Source organism: Sylvia atricapilla, chromosome 14 (assembly GCF_009819655.1).
Source record: "Sylvia atricapilla isolate bSylAtr1 chromosome 14, bSylAtr1.pri, whole genome shotgun sequence".
NCBI lineage: Eukaryota > Metazoa > Chordata > Aves > Passeriformes > Sylviidae > Sylvia > Sylvia atricapilla.
Window position 1 is genome coordinate 17924518 of NC_089153.1, and position 18447 is coordinate 17942964.

Genomic DNA, 18447 nt, shown 5'->3' on the forward strand with positions numbered 1-18447 from the left:
CTCTAGCCCAGGTGAAAGACAAGGATTGAATCCAGCCTCCCCCTTTTTCCCGGAGGCTCTTCCAGGACCTCCGCCTGCCCGCCCGAGGACGGGGACAAAGGCTGCCACCAGCTGCCATCCCTGCCGTGTCCCCGTGCTCCTGCGGGGCCCTCACTGTGCCCTCCCGGCCCGGGCACTGCCGCAGGGCTGCTGTGAGCCGTGGGGAGCGCCCCGTGCCCGTCACCGCTCCATCCCGCCCCGTGTCCCCAGGGCTGTCCCCACCGGCCGCACAGTGGCGGTGGCCCGGCACCGCTGGCCTCTGTGTGCCCGTTTCCCCCGCGGAGCAGCCTGGCAGGAAGCTGCAGGGAGATAAATACATTAAAAATACGCTCGGAGCGCGCAGAATCCTTGGAATGAACCGCGGCCGGCCCCGGCCCCGTGCGCTGCCATCAACGCCCGATGCCACCAGCGCCGGGAGGAGAGGGACAGGAGGGGACACGGGGAGGAGAGGGACAGGAGGGGACACGGAGATCCCATGTGCAGGAGTCCAGATCCTTGCATATCCTTCTCTTCATAGAAATGTGAAAAATTCAGGTCCAAAATTTGGACGTCACTTATTTTCTCAGCTTATTTCTGAGTATTTTTAATTATTATTCTATATATTAAGTATATCACAAGCATAGATTAAATATGTAAAGTTATTACATTGTATTATTTGTGTTAATGACTTATTTAATTGTTTTCTTGTTCCCGCTTCCCAATAACCAGTTTTATGTGAAATAAGGAATTATCTCTGACACTTACCATGTGCTCTCTTTTTGGGGGGACTCTCACCAGGGCCAAACCTCTCCTCTTGCAGTCTCTCCAAATTAGGCTGTTTTTCTTAACAAAGTGAATTTTGGTACCCAGAAGCTCCTACGAAGCCACTTCTGCCTTCAACAATCGTGGAAGAGAGAAGAGGGGAGGAAAAGTCACTTAATAAAGGTAACAGAGGTTTTAATGAAGGGAAAGGTGAATAAAGTGACTGAGCTGGGAAAATCCCGCAGGAGAGGGAGGCGCAGGGAGGCTCCGGAGCCGCCAGAGGGCACCGCGGAACCGCAGCAGGCGCAGCTGGGCACAGCTGGAGGGGGGCGGGCTCAACTGGATGGGGCGGGCACAGCTGGATGGGGAACGGGCACAGCTGGATGGGGCGGGCACAGCTGGATGGAGCGGGTACAGCTGGATGGGGACGGGCACAGCTGGATGGGTCGGGCACAGCTGGATGGGGACGGGCACAGCTGGATGGGGCGGGCACAGCTGGATGGGGCGGGCACAGCTGGATGAAGCGGGCACAGCTGGAAGGGGAACGGGCACAGCTGGATGGGGCCGGCACAGCTGGATGGGGCCGGCACAGCTGGATGGGGACGGGCACAGCTGGAGGGGGCCGGGCACAGCTGGATGGGGGTTGGGCACAGCTGGATGGGGCGGGCACAGCCGGGGCACAGGGCAAAGAGGAGGCGATGGCCCTGCCAGGGGGCACAGCTGGAGCCGGGGCACAGCTGCTCTGGCTGTGGCACATCTGGCAGCCACAGGGTGTCTGAGGCCCGTGCAGGTGGGGCTGCAGCATCCACAGCTGGAGCACATCTGGGTGGCAGCAGAGCAGCTGCTCTGGCCGAGTGGCAGCGGGTACAGCTGTCCCTGGGCACAGCTGGTGTCACACCGAGGGGACACCTGGTGGTCCAGGGTACCTCTGAGGGTCCCCAAAGCTGCTGCAGCTGTGCCAGATGTGGCTCTGTTCCTGCAGGAGCACGGGCGGGGTCGGGGCCCTGTCCCTGGGAGCCAGGCAGGAGCCTGGGGCTCAGCAAAGTCCTCCTGCCCTCCCTGGTCTCTGCCAGAAGCTGTCCCTCGCCCAGGCAGAGCCGGGCCAGTGACTCTGTTTGCCGTGGTCCTGGAGGTGACTCTCAGTCCCGGCTCCTTCAGCAGGATCCCGCTGGTGTTTCCCAGTGCCTGTTTCCCAGGAGGGAGCAGCCCCTCCCGAGGAATGACTGCCAGCCTTTGTATCTGAACAAATGACCTGAGCCACTGAACCCAATGCTGTTTGCTCGGCTGGGCATCAGCCCAGAGCCGAGAGCTGCCTCCCCAAGGGCTCCTGGATCCCCTGAGCAAGCGAGGCCTCTCTGTAATTACATTCCAGGGAAAACAGACATCTCCTGATTCATTTAATATGTGCCATGTTGCATTTAGATATGTAACAGAAGCCCCATTACCTTAAAAGTCCTGCTGTTATCAAGTACTGACTTAATTACAGTTTTATCTAAAAATAGATCGAGTTAGCTTGACAGAATCCATTTGTCCTCCTCCCCTGCCCAGTGATGTTTCCTCCCTGCAGTTCCTGCTCCATCAGGAGCAGCACCAATCCACTGCCACGGCCTGTTCCCAAGAGCTGCTGAGATCCCACGAGCATGTTTGCTATTCCCTCATCACAGTCTCCCAAAACTTACCAAAAACAGAACCACAGACTCGTGGAATGGTTTGGATTAGAAGAAACTTTAAAGTCCAACTTGTTCCAGCCCTTGCCATGGGCAGGGACAACTCACACTATTCCAGGCTGCTCCAAGCCCTGTCCAACCTGGCCTTGGACACTCCCAGGGATGGGCCAGCCACAGCTGCTCTGGGCACCCTGTGCCACTTACTTATATATGTATATATATATTTTTTAATTATTTGTATATTAAAATATATATACGTATATAAATACGTATATAAATACGTATATAAATACCTATATCCCGGGGGGCTCTGCAGGCCCAGGTAATGCAGCTTTGGCTGCTTTTGAACCTTCCTGACCTTGGGAGCTGCTGCCACCCAGGGAATTCCTGAGGGTGTGGTGCATCACTGCTCCTTTGCCATAGCTGCTGTCCTTCCCAGCTCCCGCCCAAGGTGAGGCCTGGAGCCAGTTTCTGCTCATCAGCATCACTTTCCTCTTTCCTCTGATTGTTGTGTGGTTTCCACAGCGTTTGTAGCTGCCCCATTTCCCTGGAAGCCAAGCCAAGGCAGCTTTCTCCCCACTCGGGAAGGAAAAGGCTCGGAGCAGTGTCTGACAGCAGCTGCGGTGCTCTGAAGGGGAGGTGGCAAAGCCACATCTGTCCCCTCAGCGCTGTCCCAGCTGCTCCCCGTGCTGTGCTGGGCACTCTCTGCCTTTCATCTTATTTCCCATGTGCCTGACAGCAGACACAGCCTCTTCTCTCCTGGCTTTGGCACAAGCAGGGGGAGGCTGTGCTGCTGGCAGGTGCTGGTGCTGCAGGGCCAGACCTGGCTGGAGCAAGGATGGATGGACGTGGAGGATCCCAGCTCTCCCAGGGTGCCGCTGGTGGATTTTTCCTTGCCTCGGTGTCCCAGGAGGTTTTGCTCCCTGGCTGGGTGAGGGAGGGCAGCCCAGGACCTCGGAGCGGTGGCTCCCTCAGGAATGTCAGCCCCGCTCAGTGCTGCCCTGGCTTTTCTGAGCTGAGCCCATGAGGAAAACAGAACTGGGGCTGCTGTGTCTGAGGGCTGCTCCAGGAGATATCTCACCACCCAAAATCTCCAAGAATTCCTGATTTTGTCTTTGTCAGCCCAGCTACTTGTGCAAACAGTGTCCGGCCAGGGCTGGGCACACAAAGCAAGGTCGGTTATAAGCCGTTCTCCTGGAACAGAGGCACTTGGAGCCGGCACAAAGGAATCTCTGTCTCTCCCCTGCACTGGCATCCTGGCAATTAACCCGGAGAATTGCAGCTTGGCCTTGTCCTGGGCCCTGAGTGTGGGGCTGTGCAGGGCAGGGGCTGGCTGGTCTGCCTGGGGTCTGCCTGTGCGGTGCACGGGGAGAGGCCAGAGCCCCACTGGGAAGTGCCAAAGGAATGGGAAACTCATCTGCTTCCACAAAAAGTGAGGGAAATCATTTGGGTTTCTACACCGAAATGTGTTTAAGAGATGTATGTCCAAAAACCAGAAAAAATTGGAGTCACTGAACCAGAGCACCGTGGAAGAGTTTGAGCTGGAAGGATCCATAAGGATCATCGAGTCCAGCTCCTGGCCCTGCACATTCCCACAGATCACACCGTGGATCAAACGTGGCAAACCCTGAGCTGGTCCCATGGCCCTGGAGCAGTGTGCCACCGTGCTGGGGACACGGGAGTGCCAGGCAGCCCCCAGCCCTGCCCTCCAGGCTCCTGCTGGAAACAGCAGCCATCAGAGCCAAGCACAGCACCCGGGCAAGTGTGCTGAGGCAGATAATCTGCAGCCACAGGCTGTGACAGCCTCCTCGAGCCTGTCACAGCACTGTCACCACCATTACAAACACGGCAATTGGGTGCCCAGGCTGGGCTGATGTATGTGCAGGGGAAGTGCTCCTGAGTAATTAAGAAATATTCTGCTTTTGGTTTGCCACTGCGCTTCTCACAGAAAAAGTGAGAGAGGAAGCCAATTTGAAAATAATTTTAATTTTTTTTTTTTGTTTAATATTTTACTGTGTAAAGTCCCTGGCAAACCTCCCCGCAGCTGATAAAGGCACAAGGAGTGAGGGAATTAAAGGTATGAAAAGGAAGGCAATGAGGAAAGTGTAAGCCATGCTTGAAGGGTATTGTAGAAACTACAGTTCACACAAGTCCAACCCACTAGGAAACAAATATTTAATTGTACAGTAAATAACATATTTTTATGGTTCCAAACCAAAGCTCAGAAGCCACATGAACATAAACAGGCATGAGATCAGCTCAGCCCTTGGCCCTCCTGCATCTGCCATGGGATGGGGACAGCAAAGGGACAAGAACAGGAGGGGAATGAACAGGGCCAGCCTCGTGACCTGGAAATTGTGACTGGTGTTTTGGGGCGCAGCTTGGCAGGGAAAGGAACAGGATTGGAGAGGAGAGTGTTGTGAAGGGATGGGCACTTCCATGCTGCCCTGGCAAGCTGGCACTCAGCTGGGCACGGGCAGAGTGGGCAGTGGTGCCCCCGGGATCCCTCGGTGCTGCTTTGGTGCCCGGAGCCCCCAGGGCGCCCTGGCAGTGCCCGGCACAGGGGCAGTGCCCGTGGGATCAGCTCGGTGCCCGCCGTGCCCTTGCAGCAGCTGTCAGATGAGGACACACTGGATGTGTTGAATGGCAGACGGAATCGCTCCCCATCATCGGTGTCTTATCGGCACGTTTCAGGGGCACGTCCTGTGCCAGCAGCGCCGCCAAAGCAGTGCCCAGGCTGCCTCTGGGTGCCAGGGCTGGGCTGTGCCTGTCCCGGGTCTGTGCCTGTCCCGTGCCTGTGCCTGTGCCAGGTCTGTGTCTGTCCCGGGTCTGTGCCTGTCCCGGGTCTGTGTCTGCCCCAGGTCTGTGTCTGTCCCAGGTCTGTGCCTGTCCCGGGTCTGTGTCTGTCCCAGGTCTGTCCCAGGTCTGTGCCTGTCCCGGGTCTGTGTCTGCCCCAGGTCTGTGTCTGTCCCGGGTCTGTGCCTGTCCCAGGTCTGTGTCTGTCCCAGGTCTGTCCCAGGTCTGTGTCTGTCCCAGTTCTGTGCCTGTCCCGGGTCTGTGCCTGTCCCAGGTCTGTGCCTGTCACATTCTGTGCCTGTCCCGGGGGCAGTGTGTGATGACCCAGCGCTGCCAGGACACCTCACACGGCGCCTGCAGCAGGCCAAACGTGTCCCTGGAAAATAACTGAGTCCATGAGGTTCATTTCTCTCTGCTGCGGCCACAGCTGCCCTGTCACACGCCGATTGTGTCCCCTGGTCCCTGGGCCGGTCGGCGGGGACAGGCCGTGTCCTGGCTCGGGGACGTGCTGACAGGCCCCTGTCCATCCTCATCCCGCTCCTCGGAGAGCTCCGGGCCATCGAGGGGTGCCACACGCCTGGGCACTGCCATCTTCACACCTTCACAGCCACTTTGGCAGCGCCTGATGTTCACTGGGGCCGTGTCCCCTCAGTCTGCTCCTGGGGCCGTGTCCCCTGTCCCCTCAGCCCGCTCCTGGGGCCGTCAGACAGGCTGCACAGGGACACAGGGACACACGGACAGGCTGCACAGGGACACAGGGACACATGGACAGGCTGCACAGGGACACACAGACAAGCTGGCACAGGGACACACGGACAGGTTGGCACAGGGACACACAGACAGGCTGGGAGTGGGACACACGGATGGGCTGGCACAGGGACACACAGACAGGCTGCACAGGGACACACGGACAGGCTGGTGCTGGGACACACAGACAGGCTGGCACAGGGACACACTGACATGCTGCACAGGGACACACAGACAGGTTGGCACAGGGACACACGGACAGGCTGGGAGTGGGACACACGGATGGGCTGGGACAGGGACACACAGACAGGCTGCACAGGGACACACGGACAGGCTGCACAGGGACACACAGACAGGCTGGCACAGCTCCCTGCGGGGCAGCTCCTTGTTTTTCTTCTTATAATCATTAACTTGAAAAACCCGCAAATCTGTTTTCTGGTTTGTGTCCCCTTTTCCGGTAAGCCAGCCGGGCTGCAGCCTCTCCTTCCCTGCCCTTGCAGCTCCTCCAGGCCGCCCGGCTCAGCCCTCCAGGGATTTCCCCACCGCCCCCAGCCCTTGGGGACACTCAGGGTCACCTTCACGCTCTGCCACCCTTCCTGTGACAGCTCAGAGCAGGGGACAAACGGTGTGCAGAGCCAAGGACAGGCAGAGGCCACACGCTATGGTGACACCCCGGGGCTGCGGTGGCACCGGGGGCTGCAGGGTCAGGCAGGGGCTCCTTGAACCCCAGCCCCGGGAACAAACCCTTTGTCTGGGCTTCCGGGCACGGCCGGGACAGCTAGTGGGGATTTCCACAGGAATTTCGAGAAGCTGTTTGAAGATATTTTTACGCAGGAAAGGCAGTGGCCTTGCCTAATGATGAGAATTAAAAGGATTTGCACTGAAGCCAACAGTAGGGAGTTGCTGTAAAGTGGTCCATGTGTGGGGTTGGTCTCTGAGTGCTGGGGAGAGCAAAATCTCCATGGAGATTCCAGCAGCAGAGACAGAAGAAGAGGGAGCACGGAGGGCTGGGAGCTGAGCAGCACCAGGAGGAAATTACTATTTACACAGGGAGAGGCAGCGCTCACATCCCTCACAGGGGTTGTACCAGGGCTAATGCACAGCAGACATCTCTGGAGCCCCTCCAAAAAGGAAACTTGGAGTTTGGTTTGGGAACTTCTGGTTCTAATTCCTGGAAATACAGCTTCAGCTCAATTTCACAGTGGTTTGTGACATTTTTCCAGCGGTTATACAAATTTTGGGAAAACATTCCTCTCCTTGGAATTGTCTTGTGGTAATATAACCCCAGTGGAGGGGTTGGAGGTTTCACATGGCTTCACACCCCTCCTGAGGGGCCTGTGAGAAGCAGCCCCCATCTGCCTGGCGTGGATCCTGCCTCCTTAGGGACAGGAATCCTTAGGGATGGGTTGTCCTTGAAGCTTTTGATGATGCAGATGCTGAGGCCCTGGGGTGCCCAGAGATCCCTGGCAGTGCCCAGGACCAGGGTGGACACTGGGGCTGGGAGCCCCCTGGGGTAATGGGAGGTGTCCCTGCCCATGGTGGGGGGTTGGAATGAGGTGTTCCTGAATCCCTTCTGTGTCCCAGGTGCTCCCTGGGCAGGGCTCCCTGTCCACAGGTGCTGCTGGCAGGGGGAGCACTTGCAGGGTGTCAGTGCTGATGGGATCCAGCCTGGAGTGGGCTATAAATGCTGCTGCTCTGGCCACCTCCAGCTCTCGGGGGAGCATTGCAAAGCTGCTGGCTGGGGCAGCTGTGCTGCTCACCCATCCTGGGAGCACTGGTGCCTGCTGGAATCCTCCCTGGAGCCGCTGGGACAGTGCAGCCACAGGCAGGGGATGGTGAGCCCTGGAATGGGATTTGTGGTGTCTAATGCAGGTGGTGCCCAAACCTTTCCTGCCTTGGGCTTGGTGCAGGTTACACCTCTGGGTGCTGCCTGCTGCTGTTCCAGCTCCAAGGGGCACAGCTGAGCTTTTCTGGACCAGGATGAGGCACTTTTACAGCCCAGCTCCCTGGGCTCCTGCTCCCTCTCCTCCCCACAACCCCTGGGTTACACCTGTGGAAGTGTTTATCCATGGAGCATTACCAGACCAGAGCTCCCCTGCAGAACACGGAGAGAGGTGATCCTTTATGCTTGGAGAGGAAAGGAGTGGCAGCTGCTTGGCTGGGCCTTTGAGAGGATTCTGTATTTCCCCCAAAAAGGAGGGTAAGAATAAGCAGACTGTTTAGCCTTTTCTGACAATGAAACTTTGTCATCTTTATAATTAATCCTGTTATTTAAGTACTTCTTCCATGGATATCATTGATGATTTCATAGCCCTTGGTTCCTTTACTTTTCCATTTCAGCTTCCTGCACTGCACTGACTCCCAGGGGCGTGACTAATTTCACTTTTCCATTTAATTGAGAGCTTGTTTCTGACTTTGTTTAACTGTAGCTTGGCCAGCTGCTCCATGTCTTGTCACTGCCCAAAATGCACCTGTCAGGTCTTTTCCTCCCAGGGAATTTAGAGAACATCTATGGCCAGCTCTTTTTTTAAAAGCCATTCCACCACAGTGGAATCACACCAGTGATGTGTTGTGGGCTTTTTCTGTATTTTGTTCTGTGTGTCCACCTCTGCCCTTAAGGAATTCACCTAAAAATCCTAAGCTCGAAACTCTTCTTATTTATGTATCACTTCTATTTTTCCGTCAATAAGGACTTACCTGAGGGCTTGTGGTGATGTTTCCTTTGCCACTTGCAGGGAGTGGATTCCCTTCTTCCCCTCACTTGCTAAATATCCACCACCCTGCTCTGCAGAATCCTTGTCCCAGTGATGCCTGGATGGAAGAGGACCTAGTGAAGTTTTGGACAGCACGGTGAGAGACCAGGGATGAAGGGCAGGATGATGCTGGAAGCCCACCCTCCTCTCAGGATGAGATGCAGCCTGGACCATGAGCAAGGGGACAGTGATCTCCAGCACCACTGACCCTGTCTTTGCCTGTAGGTGAATAAATATACAAATACACACTTGAAAACAGTGATATTGTGCCTGCCTCATCCCTGGAAGTGTTCAAGGCCAAGCTGGACAGGGCTTGGAGCAACCTGGTACTGTGGAAGTTGTCCTTGCCCATGGTTGGGACTGGATGATTTGGAAGTCCCCTTTCAACCCACGCTGTTCTATGGAGTTGTGTGTTCTTCCTGCATCATGTTAAACGTGCTAAATGCCTCCAGACAGCCCAGCTCCCTGAGCCGGTAATGTCCCACCCTCATCTTTGTGCTTGAGCAACCCTCGCATCTCCAGGAGCTGTGACCTCGCAGCCAGCACCTTCCTGGTGTGTAACCCAGGCTGAGAGGGGCCGCCACAGCCGTGATAATGCAGAGCTTTGTTCTGTCCCACATGTGTGCACAGCCCTGGTAACATTTACAGTGGGAATGCTGCTCCCAAGGGAGACAGAGAAGGGTCATTGTGGCTCGAGTCAAACGGGGATTTGTGCTGCTGGGAAACTGAGCCTCTGCAATCCCCCACTGAGGAATTGCTCTTTAAAATAATGTTTCTGGTTTGTAAGTTATTCTGTGTCCCATTCCTGGCCCGAACAGGGTGAGCACAGACCCCAGCATGGCAATTCTAAAAGCTGCCTCAACATGAGGCTCTCAGGGTGCCTTTGATCACTGGTCATCAATACCACCACTGAGTTATGGGGACACAAAGCAGACATTGAGAGCCCAGCACCCTGAGGATCCTCCTGGAAACAAAAGTCAGACTTGACATCAGGCTAGGAAAAGGCACAGGGGTTTGTGAGTGTTTCTGTGCTCTGAGGAGGGGCCTGGCAGCAGGGTTGGGGTCACACATTCGGACAGGAGGAGGGAGGTTTGCAGTTGGACAGGGATTGGAGCAGTGTCTAAATCTTAGTGAAGTAGAAAAAATGCAAGTGAGCTGCCCCTGAAATTGGGGAGGGGGAGGACAAGCAGCACTCTGGGGAATTGTTCCAAAAATGGACAGAGCTGGGTGAAGTGCCACCCGTGCAGTGTGACAGGAGCAGCCCAGCAAAGCCGAGGGCAGCTCACGGGCCGGGGGTACACGCAGCTGCCCAGTGTCTCAGCTGCAGAGCACTGACAAGTTTTCTCCTATTTTTAACAAGGAATCAAAGGGGACAAACCTTCCCCGCCGGCTAAAAGCACCAGAAACCTCTCTGAAGCCTGAGGCGTGTCCCTGAGCTGCTCTATCTGCTGTGCCAGCTGCCAGCGAGATGAGAGGGACCCGTCCCCTCCTGGAGCCAGTCCCCTGGGCTTTGTCCTGGAGACTCCTGCCCGCCTTGGTGCTCCCACATGTCCGGGTGACACAGCGAGGTGGCACAGAGAGGTGACACAGAGAGGTGACACAGAGAGGACCGGGGCGAGTCCGGGCAGGTGAGAGGGTGGCACAGCACGGGCAGGAGGTGAAGCCAATTAGCTAAAACTAATGAGAGACTCATCAGCGACAGCAGCTCATGGCCCAAGGCGTGAGCACGTGCTCAGGGAAGGAGCTGGATGTGGATGGAGATGGTTGTGGCACCGCAGGCTGACTAACAGGAGATGGCACTGATATTTCTGTTCGGCGGGAAACCAGTTCCAAACCTGTGCTGTCTGCGGAGACTTGGCAGTACGAGTGGCTAATGATGAGTACTGCAAAAAATCCTGGGGAGTTAATGGGTGTGAGCTGGGAGCTGAAGGGGGTTTGGGAGCAGAGACCCCAGCCCGGATTGTTTTTCACTTCGGGGGCGTCTGTCCCCCTGCAGAGGCTCAGCTGTGTCACTGCTGTTCCCGTCTCCTGTGTCGTCTCGCCCACCCCTGCAAATCTGCCTGAGGGCCAGGAGAAGTGACTGCAAGGAGAAAAGTGAGCTGCAGAAGGGGGAAAAAAAAGGAATTGAGTAGGTGGAAATTCATGTGTGACTGTGAGAGGTGCAACGCAGTAAAGGGAAAGTACTGTTCCACTCCAAAATATATATATCTCTCTGAAATCATGTTCTATGGAGAGCTCGTGAGTGCTCAGTGCAGGGAGCCCTGTCACACTGAGGGTGTCACTGAGGCTCCTTGCTGCAGTCACATGGAGAAGTATCCAACAGGAATACACCCACAGCACATTTCCAGGACAGCATGGGAGAAGGGGAAGCCCTTGGTGTCTACCCTGGAGTTGTATTCGCAGCCAACCAAAGGTCCAAGGTCAAGGATCAGAGCTCTCGGAGGGTTGTCAGTACAACAGGTCAATACACGCCCTTTGGTTTACAACAGGGAATTCAAGGGGATTCATTGTGATGGTCTAATGCATTATCTGTTTTATTTTTGCCATATACAATGCCTCGTCTGTGTCTATCCCAATAAAAAGAGTCTGGGAGCAGGGAAGATGTGAGCGTGATACACAGCCACATAATAAGTAGACCTTGAACGTTGCTGCCCGAGGGCAATTCCAAGGAAGCTGCGGTACAGCTCCTGCATTCTGGCAGTCAGGATGCCCTGCTGTTGTCTCCTGGGGTGTAGGGAAATGCATTAGTGCCCAAGCCTCTGGTGTTGTGAGACCTGGAGCAGAGGGTGGTTTTCTGCCATCCCTCCTCCTGTAAAGGAGTTGTGATTTTCCCAGCAGTGGGAATGCGGCTGGGGCTGGGGCAGCTGCTGGGGGGAAGCTCCGAGCTCCCCGGGGCAGGACAGTGAGGGGATGACGGGTTTATCTCCCCAGCGAGGCCCGGGGTCCCTGTGAGGCTGCTGAGCTCAGCCCCAGCCTCTCCGGGGCTCTGTCACTCCGGGCTGCCCGCAGCCGTGAGATGCCCAGAGCTGACAGGGGGCTCAGAGCTGCCGTGTGTGGCCGGGGCTGCCTCCTCACCTCCCGCTCCTGCTGTCACTCCAGCTCTCCCTGACTGCTCAGCTTAACTGGCAGAAAGCTTTCCCGGAGGAGAAGGGGCTCCTTCTGCCGTGTGAGCAATGGATGTGTCACGGGCACCCGGTGACAACTGCAGCCGGCGTGAGGCTGGGGCAGGGATGTGGAGGTGGGAGGATGCTGTGCTCAGATGAGGGAGCTGATCCAGCTGAAAGCTCACTCTGGAAAGAATTGCTGTTTTTCAAACAAACCGGTTTAATCCAGCTGGTTGTGTGACCCACCCAGAGATAACGCTGGTGGCAAGAGAAGGCTGGGGCTGCTCTGAGCTGATGCTGTTGCACTGGCAGAATCCCAGACTGGTTTGTGTTGGAAAGGGCCCCAAAGATCACCCAGTGTCACCCCTGCCATGAGCAGGGACACCTCCCACTGTCCCAGGCTGCTCCAAACACATCCAGCCTGGCCTTGGGCACTGCCAGGGATCCAGGGGCAGCCACAGTGCTCTGGGCACCCTGTGCCAGCCCTGCCCACCCTCAGGGAACAATTCCTGCCCAAGATCCCAGCCAGCCCTGCCCTCTGGCAGTCTCCCTCTTCCTTCTGCTTGGCTGTGGCAACCCCCGCCCCTGCCCCAGCAGTTATTTGCTCCAGAGTCACCTAATCTAGGTAGAAACCGCTCTTTTAAAATTTTTATTTTAATGCCAGAGTAGTTTCCTGCAGATGTTCCCTGAGTGAGTGACTGTGGGATGTGGGTTGGTGAGTGAAGGAGAATGTGCTAATGTGTGGTCAAGGACGGCTCAGGGGTGGGTGTGTGGGATTAGGGCAGCCACAGCTTTCATCTGTGGGAAGGATGTGAGCACAGCCCTGCAGAGGCTGCGGCCAGGGTTCTGCTGCATCCCTCCATGGTGTCCAGCTGACCTGGCTCACTTGGGGTGAGACAACCCAGCTGCTTAAAACAATAAATCAAAGCAGGCAAAAATGGCAGGGATTACAGAGGGATGCAAGCTGCTGTTAGCCACAGGCAGGAGGATGTGGAACTCTGGGGCATTTGTTTGCTTATTTTTCCTTTCAGTGATAAATGTTCTCAGGAACGTGGTAGGATTCTTGGGGTGTCCTGTGCAGGGCCATGAGCTGGGCTCCATGATTGCTGCTGGTCCCTTCCAACTCAGGATATTCTAGGACATTCTTTTGCAGTTTGCATGCACAATCCTAGGAAAATGGGGCTGGAAGATGTCCATGGCTGTTCCTCCCTAGTCCTGCTGCCCTGTTCTGCTCCCACACTTGGAGCTGAAACACAACGAGTGTCTCCTGATGAATGAAGCCAGAAAAAGGGGAGCAGATTCCTCACTGCCTGCCTGAGGCCTCGGTTCCAGTGGTCTGTGTGGTGCTTCTTGTGTGGCAGAGCTTTGTATGGCCTCCATTCTGTCCTCATCAGAAAATGACAGTCTGAGCATAATCCTTTTCTGTGATTCTGGAAAAGAGCTGGAAAAAAAAATCAATTTCGAGCCCCAGATATTCGCATCCTCTAAGGCAGTGTCCTATAAATCCAGTTACAGGTTCTTCTCTATTAGCAGTAAGTGCTGGAACACTTTTAAATACGAACAATGGTGATGGAGAAGGATAAAACCGAAACAGTGGCTTTGTGCAGGGTAGAATTAGGGAGCATAATCCAAATAATAGCATCTCGTGCTTTTATGGGGCTGCGTGCATATGGCGTAAATGACAGCTCATTAAACTTTATATCCTGCCTACAAGATAAGCATGTAATTAGTATTACATCCTTTTTTTATAATTAGGAGGCCTCGTCCAAAAAAATGTGGCTCACAAACCATATTTGAAGGCGGTGACTCAGCCCGAATTAGGCTGTGGTGTGAGGATGGAGAGAATCGTGCTTTAGAGGATTAAAAAAAAAATAAAAAAACCAGAGACAAAAGGTCGAGCTGGTGTCAGGGTGCTGCGCCCGCACCCACCCGCGGGAAAACACCGGTGGGTGAAGTGTTGAGCACCGGGCGTGGGCTGGAGCGGGGCCCGGCGGCCTTTCACGGCTGAGCTGACAGGAATGCGAGCGGGGCTCGGCTTCCCCTCCGCGGGGAAAAGGGAATTCCAGCCGCTCGGGGACTGTCCGTAAATGTGGCCGCGGGAGAGGTGAGCAGCTCCGGCCGTGTCCCAGCCGGGGCCGGCCCCGGGGGCTGTGCCGGGGTGGGCTTTGCCCGTGGGACTGACGGTGTGTCCCGGTGTCCCGCACACCTCCCGGCAGCCGGGCGGACCCACGAGGAGCAGCAGCGCTTTGTGCGGCCGCGGCTCGCCCCTGGAAGGAGAGCGGAGCAGGTGAGGAGCCGGCCGGGGGCCCGGGCAGAGCTCCTCAAGGAAACGGGCTGTGGAGCAGCCGCCGGCACTGTGTGTGTGCACATCGTCTGGGGGGAGAAGTGACGGCATCCGTCATCTCCGGAGGGCAGTGGTGACAGCCACCGCCCGTGGGACGATGCTCTTTTGGGGACACCGCGCTGGGACAGGGCCGCACAGCTCCTCGCTGGTGCCGGCTCCTCCCGCTGCCGCTCCACGTCCAGCCTTCCAGGAGATTACGGCTTTATTCTCGCAGATCACACCACTAAACCCGGGCGGTAATCTCCCGCACAGATGTGCCATGGGAGCAGAAACGTGCGGCGGGGCGCGGGGCGGGCCGGAGCGGCTCTCCCGCAGGCCGGGAGCGGGATTCCCGGGGCAGGGCCGGGGCAGGGCAGGGCAGGGCCGGGGCAGGGACTCGGGAGCGGGGCAGGGCCGGGGCAGGTCTCGGGAGCGGGGCAGGGTCTCGGGGCAGGGCCGGGGAAGGGTCTCGGGGCAGGGCAGGGTCTCGGGAGCGGGGCAGGGTCTCGGGAGCGGGGCAGGGCCGGGGCAGGGTCTCGGGAGCGGGGCAGGGTCTCGGGGCAGGGCAGGGTCTGGGGAGCGGGGCAGGGCCGGGGCAGGTCTCGGGAGCGGGGCAGGTCTCGGGGCAGGGCAGGGCCGGGCCGGGGCAGGTCTCGGGGCAGGGCAGGGCCGGGCCGGGGCAGGTCTCGGGAGCGGGGCAGGTCTCGGGAGCGGGGCAGGTCTCGGGGCAGGGCAGGGTCTCGGGAGCGGGGCAGGGTCTCGGGAGCGGGGCAGGGTCTCGGGGCAGGGTCTCGGGGCAGGGTCTCGGGGCAGGGTCTGGGGAGCGGGGCAGGGTCTCGGGGCAGGGTCTCGGAAGCCGGGCCCGCCGCCGCGGAGCCGCCTCTGCCCGGGGCGGGGCCGGCCCAGGTGCGGGAGCCGCGGGGAGGGCACGGCCCCGCCCCCCGCAGCTGATTGGCCGAGCGGGCGGCGTGGGCGGGGAGAGGCGGCGCCGGCGCGCTGCCATTGGCCGTTGGCGGGGGGCGTGGCGCGGCGGCGGCGCGGGCGGGCCCGGGCGGCGGCCCCAGAGCGGCGGCAGCGGCTCCGCCCCCGGCGCTGCTCCGCTCCCGCCGCTCCGCCCGGCCCCGCTCCCGGCCCCGCTCCCGGCCCCGCTCCCGGCCCCGCTCCCGGCCCCGCTCCCGGCCCCGCTCCCGGCCCCGCTCCCGGCCCCGCTCCCGGCTCGGCTCGGCCTGGCCCGGCACCGCGCTCCCGCCGCACGCCCGCCCGCCCGCACCGGCGGCCGCGCGCCTCCCCCTAACAGCCCTTCCGTTTTGCGTTTTCTGCGGATTTTTTGCGTGCTTTCCCCCCGCCGTGCCGGGCAGCATGGGGCTGCCGGCGCTGGAGTTCAGCGAGTGCTGCCTGGACAGTCCGCAGTTCCGGGAGCGGCTGCGCTCCCACGAGGCCGAGCTGGACAAGACCAACAAGTTCATCAAGGAGCTCATCAAGGACGGGAAGTCGCTCGTCGCCGCCCTCAAGAGTAAGTGCGGGGCTGGGGGCGGCCCTGCGGGACCCCGCGACCCCCGCGCTGCCCCCGGCACGGGGCTCCTCCCCGGGGCCCCCTGCGCCCACCCGGCTCCCCGTGTGTGCCGTGCCGCGGCCGGGCCCTGGGGACGTGCCTGGTCCCGCTCCGGCAGGACGTGCGCGGTGCCCCGGGATGCGGCTGGCCGTGCTCCGTGGGGACGTGTGTGCTCCTGGTTCGGGACCGTCGGCACCTGCACGGCCTTGCCCTGGTCCGTGTGAGCAGGGTGGATCCATGGCGATGTGCAGGGTCCGGCCCTGGTCCATCGGGGTGTGCGTGGCCACGGTCCGCTGGCATCTGTGTCATTCTGGTCCTGCTCCAGCAGGTCCCGCTCCGTGCCCCTCGGGGGTCGCATCCTTTGGAGCGGTTTTCTGGGTGGTGGGTTGGTGTCTCGCCCCCCGCCCTCTCCGGTTGTCCTCTGTGCCCTCTGCTCAGGGTGGGCGATGCCCGGAGCCCCCGCCGTGGGGGGACCCCTCCGCTGCTGTGCTCCCCGTCTCCATGGGGAAGGTGGAGGTGGTTTCCCAGCTGCACACCAGTGAGGAGGGTGGGAGGGGGATGCAGCGATGCAGGCTGTGGCTCCGGGGCTGGGGAGACCCTCACCTGTGGCTGGCAGCGACCCTAATGCCCAGGCTGGGCTGGCTCCTGTCCCCACGGCCGGGGTTGGGGACACTTCTGCTGCCTGCTGCCAGCGTTGGTGGGCTGTGCCCTCGGGGTGCTGGGCTGGGTGGGCTTCTCCCCAAGCTGTGGCTCTATTTCTGCCGTTCTCTCATGGGGTCATTTGGGGTTTTTCTGTTTTTCAGTTTCTTTGGCCCAAATCACAGGGCACTTCCCCGTCCAGGGGGGTGCCTGTAGCCAGCACATTGGCAGCACACGTGGTCACCAGTCTGTGCCATGGGGTGACAGGGGCACACCACAAACACAGGAGCCCCTGTGGCGTCACCTGCCATGAACCAGCCTGGCCAGGGTCACGGTGGGGGCTGTGGGACAGTGAGGTCACCCCAGGGTGCACGGGCAGGTGATGCTCCATCCATTCCCACCACCCTGCCCATTCCCAGAAGGGCTGATTCCTACTCCCTCCCCTTCTGATCTCACACCGAGCCCCATGGGTGTAGTTCCTCTGTGCTCAAGTAGCAGCTGCTAACATCTGGCTTACAGGGACTCCCATTGTACCAATTCTTGGCATTTGGGGTTAAAAGAATCTCAAACCTGACAGCTGTGGGTGCATTTATGGCTCTGCAGGTCTGAGCTGTGTTCTGCTATGGAGCATTTGCTGAAGGCAGCAGTGCCTGGCCCTGCCTGTAGCATTCCTTTTATCCCAGAACAAATCCTACAGCGTCGTTCATCACAGAAAATACATTTTGGGAGTGAGCTGGTGAGTCCCAAAGCATCTCTGGGCTTAGTCAGTTAGCTTGTAGCAGGGGCTGGCTGAGGTGGCTGGCTGTGCTCTCACCCTGGGCATGCTGTGTGTGGTATTTTGGGGTGTGCTGTGAGCCCCTGTGGGCTGTGGCTGCCAGGGGGCTCCTGTCCTGTCCCCAGCCGTGGCTGTGGCCGCGCTGCACGCCCCAGGCTGCCCGCACCAGGCAGGAAGAACGCTCGCTGGCCTCTGGAGATAAGGATGTTTTCATGGCTGAATTGTTTTGTAGCTTCTATTGAATGTGTTCCTGGATTAGCCCTTAATTCCTGCACAGGGCCGACGGGGAGTTCCAGCGGTGCCCAGGCTGCAGGGACAGGAATAACGCTGACTCTGCTGCAGAGTCAATCAGTGCCCTGCCGCCACCTCCCCGGCACGTGTCAGGACCCCAGGGGGCTCTGGGGGAGGCTTTGGGGCATGTGGGGCAGGTGAGAGGTGTCCCCTCGCTGGCTGGGATGCTGGGCACGTCCTTGTGCTGCTGCAGGAGTGACTTCAGTGGCCCTGTGGCTGCCTCACGCTGTGACACCTCAGAGTGACCCTGCTGCTGGGTGGGATCTGGGCCGGCCCTTCCCACTGTGTCACCCTCAGGGTGTCACAGGGCCGAGGTCTGATGTGCTGCATGAGCCCTTGCAGTGTCCAGCAGCAGGGATGGAGATGCTCCAGGGGTGAGGAGCTGCTGTGCTGCCTGTTGCTGTATCTGTGTCACTGCTGCAGGGGCTGGGATGTCACCCCTGTGAGCCAGTGCAGGTGGGCTCTGGGGGGACATTCCTGACTGTGTCCACGTGTTTGCTTTTCTTCACCAGCTTTTATTTTTTAGTGGTGTTTCCAGGTGGTTTTGGTTTCTCTCTCCGTGGCTGGGCATGGTGGCCTTGTCTCAGTGTCACTGTCTCCGTGCTGCTCCTCAGCTGTCACTGTGACATGTGGCTGTGGAGCTGGGCAGCAGACCCCTGGCTCAGGACACCACTGTGGAGTGAGGGGCTCCCAGGGGGTCTGGACCCCTGGGTGTGACAGCCTGCAGGCAGAGTGACGTGAGGGCTTTGCAATATCCTCTCTCCTTTTCCTTCCTCTTGCCTCTTCTGCTGAACGTTTCACATCCTCTTTGTGTGAAGACAGGCGTGGGGAGAACGTGTAACTCTGTATTGGTGAGGGGCTGCTTGGGCTGGGTGTGGAGGGGAGGAGGATGGAGAGGGAGGAAGAGCCCTCTGCAGAGCTGGGCAGGAGCAACAGCACTGGAATGCAGGGATGGTGAGACTGGAGTAAGGACATGAAAAAAAATCTGCTGCTCTGCCCTGCTGTTGCCCTCAGTGTAGG

The 18447-nt window shown here is 58.7% G+C and overlaps 1 protein-coding gene and 1 long non-coding RNA gene across 7 annotated transcripts in view; one reads left to right on the forward strand and one right to left on the reverse strand.

Annotated features, from left to right (window-relative positions):
- Window positions 1–12481: 12481 nt before the first annotated feature.
- On the reverse strand, window positions 12482–13665 carry LOC136367321 (uncharacterized). The gene is made up of 2 exons (XR_010744680.1): window positions 13636–13665; window positions 12482–13288 (listed from the first exon to the last, which is right to left on the reverse strand). It is a non-coding gene; the product is annotated as an uncharacterized lncRNA (long non-coding RNA).
- A 1677-nt stretch (window positions 13666–15342) lies between these two features.
- Window positions 15343–18447, forward strand: part of ARHGAP26 (Rho GTPase activating protein 26) — a 109255-nt gene continuing 106150 nt past the window's right edge. For 5 of the 6 annotated variants that reach the window (XR_010744713.1, XM_066329430.1, XM_066329432.1 and 2 more), the window contains exon 1: window positions 15343–15683. Coding sequence is in view for 4 of the 6 variants with exons in the window: in XM_066329430.1 (XP_066185527.1) it covers window positions 15530–15683 (154 nt within the window). In the remaining 2 variants the exon portion in view is untranslated. Of the gene's footprint in view, window positions 15684–16965; window positions 17098–18447 lie in introns of those variants that run through there. The other variant, XM_066329434.1, reaches the window with a different exon arrangement.